The 12,130-nt window shown below is 35.1% G+C and overlaps 1 protein-coding gene across 1 annotated transcript in view; it reads right to left on the reverse strand.

Moving 5' to 3' along the window:
• The window catches only part of FBN2 (fibrillin 2), a 219,577-nt gene that overhangs the window by 83,590 nt on the left and 123,857 nt on the right, over window positions 1–12,130 (reverse strand). The window contains 5 exon segments of the mRNA XM_021084720.1: window positions 1,510–1,563; window positions 3,872–4,024; window positions 8,994–9,116; window positions 10,747–10,869; window positions 11,721–11,846. Of these exon segments, the coding sequence (XP_020940379.1) occupies window positions 1,510–1,563; window positions 3,872–4,024; window positions 8,994–9,116; window positions 10,747–10,869; window positions 11,721–11,846 (579 nt within the window).

A 12,130-nucleotide genomic window follows, 5' to 3' on the forward strand; every position in this document is an offset into this window, starting at 1 on the left:
ACTTCCCTGGCAGTCAAAAGAAAAATGAAGGGAACTGGCAGAGATTCAAAGAAATAAACCATGAAATGTGCCGGCCAGCATTTATGATAAAATTAATAAAGAAATTTATAGGCTGTTGGCTCAAAACCCTAAAGAAAAACTCAACTTGATAGGTACTATAACCATCTAATTAAAAGGCAAAGATTTATTAGGGTATCTATATAATTTTATGGTCCCAAAGGCATGGAATATTTCTATTTTATTATCATTTTTTATAGTCAACTAAGTAATGTGAAATGTAATAAATGTTTCTCATTGCTGATAAGCTGAAATTAATGGGGAAGACAGTTCAAATGTGGATGCCTGAGAACGCGGTGTTTTACAACAAGCCATGGGCATGACTGCTCTCTGTCACCCATGGGCAGTGGGACTTGAGGAAGGATGTGCTTGTATGAGCAACCACCTAGTTTCAGCAGGTGGCTAGCTCTGCTGGGGAGGCCATGATGAGAGGGAAAAAAAATGGTGTAGGCATAAAATAAAATTTTGGTCCCTGTGCTCAAATTTTAATCCTGACTCTTCTTTTTGACAACAGTAGGAAGGCCTTAAATACTCTAGAAATGTCAGCCTTTTCATTTGGTTTTTGGAAGAAACATCATTGTAAAAGTTTGCTTCTTTACTCTGGTTTCTCATGTTCTTTGCATCAGATGCAATACTGTCAATTAACCCATAATTTGTCTAAAACAAACATGAAAGAAGAATAAGTAAACTAAAGATTAACACCACCCTATAGTTTAAAAAAAAAACAAGGACATTATATCTATATTAACATAGAAAAGCACTTTAAAATTATAAACACATATGTACTTAATCTTCAAGCTCTATATTGGAATTTTGCTAGTCATACTGCAAAATTTAAAATAAGCAAACTTTAATCAAACTTGGTTCTTCTTTAGTTGGATAGTCATTTTAGTATTTTTACCTGTAGTCAATTTACTTTTAAGGTAGTATATCTCACATATCTCTTAAAAATCCGCATCATATGTCTCATATAGACGAATTTTGTTTAAACCATGTCAGCACCATTATTTAATAGTTTTTCTTTAAATTGAATTGCATTTTTTTAACCTACTCTAGCTTCTTCTTAAGCAACAATATCCATAAAATCACAGTTGTAGTTTTAGTTTGTCAGTGATGTTTTTAACAATGCGTATTTAATAGATTATCTACTATGAAAAATGTGCATCTACATACAGCTTGGTATCAGCTAGCTTACAACTACCGCTCTAAGCAATAATTTATCTTATTACTCTACACGGATATGTGGCCATGCCCTTGGCATGTGGAAGTTTCAGGACAGGGCCCTAAACTGTACCACAGCAATGACAACGCTATATCCTTAATCCACTGAGCCAATAAGGAATTCCAGACAAATATGTTTTTATAGTGTTAAATATAATGATATCTATAACATTATAATAGTAAAACTATATAATTATACAATTATTATAAGATTGAGAAATGAATAGTTACCTCTTCCATCCACAGTGATACCTACTCCACTACTACAAAGACCATGGAATTCAGCTGTAAAATAAAAATAAAGAGAGAAATCAAAAACTCTGTATCTATTACACATACAAGCCACTTACATAACTCCAAAAGTATCACTAGAAAGAATGACCTGCAAGAACTTAAAATGGAAAAAAAGATAATTAAGAATTTCAAAATCACAGATAAGCATAAAAAAGTAAGTAAAAATAACTTGTGATTATCACCCTGAATATGTTCATCATGAATATCATGAATATGTTGAAACATTACAAATGTTTTCTGCATATGAAAAAATTTTAAAAATCTAAATTACAGAGGTTGCTTTTTAACTTTTCTTCTTGCTTCAATAATAAATTATGTAATAAATAGCACTTACCATCCACCTGGTATTGTTCTAGCATTTTACATCTAATAATTTATTTAATCCTCCCAATACCATGAACTGGATACCGTGATTTTCCCTATTTCACACATCAGAAAGTTGGGAAAGAGATGGAAAGTAACATGCTCAGGTCACAGAGGTCGTTAAGTAGGGGAGCTGGTTTGCACCCTCTGTATTCTATAATGGACATTTCATGTAATATACCATTTAAAAACTATTTAATACTCTTTTCTCAGTTATGAGTCTGTACCACACTTTTTCGATCAGACTCTCATTGATGAAATTAGGTTTGTTCAACTTTTGGCAGTTGCCATAAATAATATGACATTCAATTGTATCATTATGTTAATCTCTTGGAAGTAAAGCTGCTTGAAGTTTACATTCTTTGAAGGCTTTCAATAACATCCCAGGCTACACTTCCAGCAGCAGTGTGAGACAGTACCCATTTCTGCGCACCCTCTCCAACACTAGGAAAAATCAATTATCTATATACTTCAGTGATCTAAAAAACAAAAACGACATCTTTAAAGAATATCCTTTTAGTTTTAGATAGATTGAGCATCTTTTTACATGTCACGCTCCTATTTCTGCTTTGTGAAGTTTTCTTTGTGCACATTGCACGTTTTTTCTATACAGCATTTTAACCTTTCTTATTGATTAATGTAAATTCTTAATAATTTAGGGAAATTTTTTTTCTAATTTATATGTATATTTTAGTCTTTGGTGCCCGTTTTGAGAGTCCTTTACCATTACAAGAAAACAAAAAGTTTATACATTCTACATGAAACATTTTTTGTAATATTTTACACAGGGAGCCAACTCCATTTTTTCCCCAGTATTTATCAACAATATTCATTACTTGGTTGAATTTGTTCTCACTGATCTAAATGCTATCTTTATTGTACCCTACATTCTCATTTATAATCACAACTGTTCCTAGACTCATTTCATTAATTCACTGAACTTTTTATCTAGTCTTGCTATCAATTTTTACCCTTTCATAATATGCATAACTCAAATGCATTTTAGGGCAGCATATCCTTCATAAACTCCACCATTTAAAAAATCTCCTAATTAGAAATTTTTCTAGAGGAACTCTAAGCATTTGGCTAAGGTTTAAACAGTCCAATTAAGACTTTTAAAGGAATTGCAAGCCATTTTCTTTGCTGGAATGCATTTCTTCCATCTTCTACCTGAGAAGTTCTTTCTCCTTTTCTCTAGACCAAAGTAAACACACCTCCCTCCCCATGAAATCTACCCCAACCTCTCCAGGCAACTAAGCGTTCCTTCCTCTGTGCTCTCCTGGTTCTCTGTTTATGTCTCTTTTAAGGTACCAATCATACAAAATTGTAATTTGTTCGTTTGCTTACCTATATCTTTGACTATCCCTAAATTCCAAAAAAAAAAAAAAAACAGAGATTGTGTTTATTTTTGAGTCCCTACTGTGCGTACACATATTCAATACAGATTCACAAAAGTATGAATAAACAAGTCAGAATAGTCAAAGAATTAAACCATTTAATGTGCCTGTAATTTACAACATTCACAAAGAAACTGATTACTTTCTAGAACTTCTGATAGATTCCTGAAAGACTGAAGAAGCTTAAGACCATTCTGTGTCTAAATTAAAAATAAGTAAAAAAAATCAAGATCTCATGAACTTATCACAACTTGGAAAGTGATAAGTAAATTTTATGCTATTTGTCTTCATAATGACATGAGAGATTGACGACTCTGTGGCTAACAATCATAACTGGATCAGCAGATGAATTTTCCTATGCACCCGTGTGCTCTCTCTGCTTAGAGGTCTTATTTCCTTACATATCCAAATGAGATCTGTATTTCTTTTCTTCCATTCAAAATAAGGGCAAAACACTCCAGAGCCCAATTCTTTGGTCAAACATGTAATATTACATTTCTAGATTCTCTGTCAGCTATGAAACAGGTAAAGGAGACTACCTGAGTTTTTAGCAGGGCATGGCTGGCAGGGCTCTCCAAAACCATAGTCTGGGTTGGCACAGCAGCATTCAGACTTGGTCACCGCACCAGGGAAAGGACGTACACACACTCCCTTCTTGATTCCCCCGTAGCATGTGCTGCGCATGTGTGTATCTAAAGGAGACAGAAGAACAGTGATTTGAGACAGTGATAGAGACAAAGAGGTTTCAAAACTGAAGGCTTGTAACCTAAGTGGTCACCATATGGGAAGCCTCCAGATGTATCTGCCACTTTTTATTTGTATCTTTAGCTCTCATACTGTCAGGAAGTCAACAAATGTTCACTGAGAGGGGGAAAGAATAAACGCATATCGACAATTCATTTTTTTTTTCCTCCAAGAATCTAAATGCACTACACAAGCATCAATTATCTGACTTGTCCTCATTGGCCTTTCATTGAACCAGGTGTATTTTCAGTTATAAACAAGACTACTACAACTGATGATAGTATACTCCAAATGACATTATTACTTCTATTTTAGAAGTTATGAACAATGTAGTACAGTGCAGTTCAGTGAAACTTCCTGAAGATGACACTTCTTGGCCATGAAATTTCTCACTTCGAATTTCTGAGTTAGGAGGCCTTTCTTTTCAACCTCCAGTTCACTGTTGTGATTACATTTTATCTCAGACTCTCAATAAATCTAGTTATAAAAGTAATCACTACCACTACGTATCTATGGCATTGTGCTTGCTGCTTTACAGACATTACCTCATTGAACATTCAGGTCAACAACTCGATAGGACTGTGATCATTATCTACCTTTTACAGATGAGGAAGGTAAGGTTCAGAGGGGTTACCCAAGTAGCTCAACGTCCTAGACTAGCTGCTGCCTTGAGTTGGGATTCAGACGCAGGCTTGTATGACCTGCAAAGCTCTTCCTCTTTCTTTTCTGTCATGTTATATCCTAAAGAAGCCTATTCTGCTTAGTTCTCTCACTCTGAATTCTTGTAAAATATGCCACAGTTTTATGGATTGGTAAGTGATAAACTATTAAAAAAAATTTGATCATCATTCAGGCCAGAAAAGGAGTGTTGCTTTTAAACAGTCCATTGATATGGGTAATTACATCAAAGATTATAAATATCTGTAATTATTCCCAACTTGTTGGAAATCGTTTTATCTGCTTGTTAGGCAAAATGAGTCACCTCTACGCTCATGATCTGGTGATGTTTCTCATTAAAACAGTGAGATGTACGGCTGCATCAAACAATGAGACGTGTGTGTCCTCAAATGGAAGCGGACCATGGGATTTACCACACTCGATCGTGGAGAGGGGGTGTGCTGTCCCTTTCTGCCTCTGCTGTGGCAGGTTTGGGTAGAGTCAATCCTGAGTTACGCCCAAGTATAGGATACAACACAATGACGAATATACACAAATACAACCTAGCTCATGATTTCCAATAAGATTTTTGTGAGTTCCTATCTCAAAGGCACTGCACAATGGTTAAAGTTATGTCTGTTTTCAAGTTGAGAACCTAAGCCAGGCATGATTTCTAGAAGCAGGTCTATGCCTATGGTACTCACGTCTATATTTAATGACAGTTGATTTTTTTCCTTTTTGAAGACTGCAGACTGGAACATGTTCATCAGAACATGCTCACATGAATGCTTTGGTCAGGGAATGAACCTCAATGCTAAGCTGTATCTTTTCCTTATGTTATCAAATTTCTCCCTGCCTTTTCTTTCTTAAAAACTGGAAATTTTAAAAAGATTTCCTCAGGTAATTATCCCACTTTATCAAGTGGGCCCCAAAGCTAATTTTATTTTATTCTTCTTTCTTTACCACCAGCTTTTCTTAATAGTTTAAAGCAGTTAAGTCTAAGATTATGCCCCCATGTAATGCCACTCTTTTGATTTAACAAAACAATAATAATTGCAATAGCTTATAGGGCACATGTTATGTGCCAAACACCATTCAAGCTTTACACAAATATATCTAATATTAACCTATTTAGTCCTGAAAAACAACTAGTGAGGAAAGAGAGGTCATGTATCTTGCCTTAAGCCACACAGCTAGTAAACAGCAGAACTAGGGTAAAGAAAAAATATTAACTTTTTAGCTGACAGAAATGTCAGTGTTCAGGAAGATGTCAGAATATTCTCAAGCTAATATAACAGGCTGTTAAAAAAAGAAATTTAGGCTGAAATCCCATGGTGCTAAATACACAAGGTGAATTTTGAGACTCCATCCTGAAGGAAGCAGAGATGGAAAATTAGTTGCCAGGTCCTTAAAGCCCTCCTAAAATGGAGGCTAAAATTTAGAAAGTGGCAATTAAGAGAACAGTTTCTGAGGAAGATTTCTTTGGCAAGAGCCAGCTTATGAGTTGGGTGTGTTTGCATCCTCACCCCTGGTCAAAAGAGAAGGGCTTTGCAGTGAGTGACTGAAGAACTCTGTACCCAGCTCTGTCAGGGATTTGTATCATGCAGGGGAGACTGGCCGCTGTTCCTAATGTAGGATCAGAGGAGGGAGTGGAGCTCAATGTCTATTCATTAGGTTCACAGGGCAAAGGTTGTGTGTCCTATAGATTAAAAGTGGGCCATTTCAAGAGAGGGTCCTAAAATGACCTTAGAGGGGTGAGGAGGCCCAATAGAGAGAGTCTGTCTAAAGTGGACTGCAGAAAAGTCAGAGGGTGAGCCAGGAGTGGCCACCAGGAGAAAAATGCATTATCTTACACCAAAAATTGACAACACATTAAATCAAATACAATAAAACTTTTTTTTAAAGAAAAATGCAGCATATGCATCTCAGGAAGGGCAGGCCAATGCCCCTGAAGTACACATGAAATCACCCAGGAGGAAGAAGTTGACTTTAAACTTCTGTGAAGCCCAGAAATCTTGAAGCCACTCTAAGACAGTGTCAGTGTTTTCGCTTTCTCACCTCTCCTCCTGCACTATGACACTGGGGGAGTCAGAAATGTCCTGCTCATGAATCTGAGCTTGGGAAGGAAGCTGTAACTTCAAATCAAATTCAGAATATTAACTATTATATGACACTGGACATTCTAATTTCAAAATTCAGATTATTTTCATTACCTAAAGTAGTCATCTAATTTTTGATATCTAAAAATAGTAAAGTTATGGAATGGCCTGAGTTTTATTCCTTACCTTTTGGACAAACTGCCCTGTTTAATAAATTTAAACATATATTTTTAAAGGATGGGAAAAAACAAAACACAGTTGCCTTTTGTTCATACCCTGCTGTGAGTCATGTTTTTTCAAAATACTAGTTACAATGGTAGTTTAATTTTCTGAAAATAAAGCCCCATATCTCAGTATCTAGGGAAACAAAAATGAACAAACAAGAAAAATAAATCTAAAATTAAAGTGCTAATCCTAATAAAACTCATCATAGTGATTCATTTGCAAGTTCAACAGTCAATCCATCTCAAAAGCATCTTGAAAGGCAGATGATCTGAAGAGAACACATCTAGCATGTTATGGAAACAGCAATATATAATTTTACACACAGAACAAATGGTGTTTTACTTTTAAAAGTTTTAAGTGATTCCAATTATGAAAAACTGCAGAGGGCTTCCCAACAATTTCTGATGCTTTTTGTATACGTGGACAAGAGAACGAATACTTGTATTAGAACACTGAATTCCTAGCAGCTACTCATATGTTGGTTGCTTAAAAGAAAAATAATTTCTCCTTCCAAAACTGGTTTTGTACTCATCAGAGATTTCAGCAGAATCATTTAGATAAAGGAAAACAGGCAACTGAAAATATGTAGCTCTCTCTCCAAGCAGGAAGGAGCTGCATTCTTCTAGCTGCTGTATTTGAAATAGCCCTGAACCAAGTGCTGACAATCTTGTAAGCTGAAATAAATCCTAAATTGGATAGAGTGGATGAACTTAAGTGGACAGATTATTTCCATCTGCTGTTGCTTTTTTTTTAACCTTCAGAATCTAAATGTTTTGATTCCTCTAGGTAAGAATAACCAACTATGTCTAAGAAAGAATTTCATTTCTCTCAAACACACATTTTAAACCAATGAGTAAGTCTGCCTTTTACTGTATAACCTGAGAAATAGATGGTGCACAATGGCTAATTCATCCTAGAAGTTCCATGAAAGTGCTTTGGACAGAAGATGGCTTTTGATCTATTTTCACAGCCAATTCCCTCTACTATTGATGCCATTGGGACATGGTGGTTGGGTTTTGAATGGCCAAGGACATTTTTCTTTTGCTGGCCTCTTTCAAGCGGATGCCTGGTAACTTAGAAATATCTAAGAGGAATTGTGAAGGGGTTCAAATAAAATACACATTCTCGCTCAGACTCCTCCTGTGTTTCTATCATTAGTGATGAGAATAACTATTTAGTCGCATTTCTAGTTTTTCATATAAGTCTACATTCTATGGTATATGTTATTTACATTTAAAATTTTGTTTGGGTAAAAACAAGAGTTTATTTAAATATAACCACAATCCCCACTTCATGTCTTCTTTGTTATTAATTATAAAATATAAATCCATTGTATTTAGAGACACAGTTTTTTTCTCCTACAGCATTTCTGACTGTTATCAGAGTCTTCTGAAGGGAGCTAGAAGAACTCTCTGTCCATTTTTAAAAAACTGTTTCATCGAGCTATAATTCACATACAAATAACACATCCATTTAAAATGTACAATTAGTTTTTTAGCATGTTCACAGCGTTGGACAAACATCACTAGAGTTGATTTTAGAACATTTCGTCACCTCAAAAATGCCTTCAATGGTCACCCCTTTTCCTGCCACCTCACTCTCTCTGCTCTAAGCAACCACTAGTCTGCTCTGATTCCACAGATTTGCCATTTATGAACATTTCATTTGGAAATGTACACTGTGTGGTTTTTTGTGGGGGGCTTCATTTACTTAGCATAATGTTTTCAAGTTCATCCATGATTTTGTATCTATCAGTACTTCATTCCTTTTTATGGCTGAATATATATATATATATATATAGGCATACACATGTGTGTGTGTGTGTATATATATATATATATATATATATACAGTATATCAATTATACAGCTATATCTTTATCCCTTTTTTCAAAGATCACGTGGACACTGGGGTCATTATGCAACATTTCACTTACCAACACACACCCGTCCATCCACACCCACAGCCAGGCCTGGGGGACAGTCACAGCGGAAGGACCCCTCATTGTTGATGCAATGCCCATTCATGCAGATTCCAGGGGTCTGGCACTCATCAACATCTGCCCAGAGGGAACATAAGTCAGGCCATTACTGGGCAAATTTAATTTTATCACAGAATTTACCCATTGATGATTCTACATTATCAACATTTTGTTTTCAAGTTTATAATTTGTGGAAGAACACACAGATGTGACAATAAATTGTATATACAAATACAACCTTTCAAACACACTTCCAGAAAGACAGTGAAGGCTGCCACATTTTAGCCATTAGAAGAATCTCACAAATGTATTTTTCATTATTTATTTGGCAATTCTGTTTAATATTATATGATTTGACTCAATTAGTTAAGTGAAACAAATTCTTAAAACTAAGGTAAATATTTGTCAATTAACTTTTACTTACACACACATAAAATTCTAAGATGCTGTTTTAATATTAATTTGATTAGTTGGTAATAACAAAATAATTTAAGGTCTGTCTTATACTTTCCAATGTGCTTGAATTTATCAAATGTAACCTACCATTAAATGGCTTCCCCCTAAGATGAAACAGCCTTCAAAACACAGAGCTGCCAAATCATGGGCATTTCAAAATTTATGGATTACAACATTTGCAATAAAAAATTAATAAAATGTCAATAAAGTAGAAACTGGTGAGATTTAGGTCATCTTTATATGTGTTTTTAAGTTTCTTAAGAAATGCTGGAAAAGTTACATGCTGTAACGTAATGCTACACATTGGAACATAACACTAATCTCATATCCTGTAATTAATTCAAGTCAGCTAACCTTGAGATGACATTCCAGTCACGAGTTCAATCAGCAAAGCTATAATATTTCTATTTAATACTGAATTCATCTTACTTGAATAGCCAATAAAGTACTTTTTATTCATAAATACAAGACTCGGTCTTGATTTTTTTCTCTCTATTGTCCCTGGAATTTCACTGAAATTGCAGGGATTAGTTATGAGTATTATTTAGTAATTAGATAAGTTTGTGTAATTGAAGGCAGCTTTAACGGAGTTAATATTGTCTAAAAAGAGAAAACTGGTGGGGAAAAACCTTATTTCTAAGTAGCAAATGCAAAATTTGTTCCATCTTACTAAATTCCAATTGTGAGTATAAACATAATGTAGTTTTATTTATCTCCGAGAGTCATATATTTTGCTTACTAAAGTTATTGCTAGAGCTTAGTCTTCAAAATGGCTTATAAACAAAACAATTGATAGGAATATGTAGTAAGTTACTTCTTCATGAAATCAATATAAGACTTTAAGAAAATTATATAATAACAAACGATCTGTGGATTAGCTTTTGGAAAAGACGTAGGACAAAACCCATAACGAAAGACAGTGAAAAACCTTGTTCTGAGATGTTTTTTCTTCTCTTTTTTATTGAGGCAAGAAGTAGAGAGAAATTACTTCTACATTGTTCTTCCAGACTTGCAATCTGTCATTCCCTTAATTTTTCCTATGCCATTATTGTTTTTGTAAAGATATTACTGTTCCATAGACCACAATTTATGTTTTTCTAGGAAGCTTTAGATACCTGCTGTACTGAATTAGCAAGAGATGTGAATAATATGAAATCCACATGAAGAAACTGAAGTAATTCTTGCATGATTAATTCAAGGAGAAAAGATGGTTTCAATCACAGTGACTTTCCTATCTCAAAGACATACATACCAGTACAGTAACGCCCATTTGGAGCCAAGACAAACCCTGGTTTGCAGATGCACTTGAAGCTGCCATCTTCATTAATGCACATCCCATTCAAACACATGTTGGTAGTGGTGCATTCATCATGATCTGCAGAAGGGGAGAGAGTGACTTACACCCCTGTGAGGAAACCAGTTCCTCCCTTAAGACACCAGTCATATTCCCCTGTGTATATGAGCCATGTCCTCATTGATTTTTTTTTTTTCTTTTAAATGCTTACTGAGTGAGGACCCTTAGTGTAAGGGACATAAAGGAAAAGAACTAAGGAAATTTTGTGCTTAGTTGCTATTAAAACACATGAGTAGTGTTTTTAGTTTAATTACCAAAAAAGTTAATATGATTTCAGAGGTTTATTTGCATGAGAGAATAAAGCAATAATAAACCTCACTGCAAGTGAAATGATCTGGACTCTGATTTGTGGGTGAAATATCATGTGTTGCTGTGCAAATAGAATATTTATTTGTTTGTTTACTTTTTAGGGCCGCACATCCGGCATATGGAAGTTCCAAGGCTGGGGTCAAACTGGAATTCCAGCTGTCGGCCTCCACCATAGCCACAGCAACAAAGGATCCGAGCCATGTCTGGGACCTACACCACAGCTCATGACAACGCCAGATCCTTAACCCACTGGAGCAAGGCCAGAGATCAAACCCACATCCTTATGGATACTTGTCAGATTCGTTTCCACTGCACCACGACAGGAACACCAGTAAATCATTCATTTTTAAAACTACATTTCCTAAGAAAATCTGTCCCTTCACTTTAATAGTCTAATGTTAATTGCATTTATATTTTACCTAATCTCTGAACAACTCTCACATGAGTGTTCTGGGGGCTTTCACTATAGTGTATGTAATATACTATATAAGCTATATTTGGTCCTAAATAAAAATGCATATCCCTTAAAAAATCTTTTGCAAGGGAGAAGGCAATTTCCATACCAACACAGTTTTTTCCATCTGTAGTTAATTCAAAGCCAGCATTGCAAATGCACTGGAAACTTCCATCTGTGTTCACACATCGACCATTCTTACAAAGAACACCATTCTGGATGCATTCATCAATGTCTGGGAAAATTAAGAATGGCCAAACATTACTCTTTTAAAATAATTTTAAAGACAATGAGACAATAATGTAATTTTAAATATCTAGTTCATTGTTACATGTAATATTCAAGACTGCGTTGATTCTTTAGAAGAATATCCATCTTCCACCAGCTTTTTTTTCTTGGATAGGTAGGTGTAAGCAATTTTACAGCCCTGACTTAAAATAATTGAAGAAAGAAAGAGAAAAATGAAATGGGGGTGCAATGAATGCAGAAGAGGGTGAGCAGTGCAGCTGGAATTGCTGG

The sequence above is a fragment of the Sus scrofa genome, chromosome 2 (assembly GCF_000003025.6).
Source record: "Sus scrofa isolate TJ Tabasco breed Duroc chromosome 2, Sscrofa11.1, whole genome shotgun sequence".
In the NCBI taxonomy this organism is placed as follows: domain Eukaryota; kingdom Metazoa; phylum Chordata; class Mammalia; order Artiodactyla; family Suidae; genus Sus; species Sus scrofa.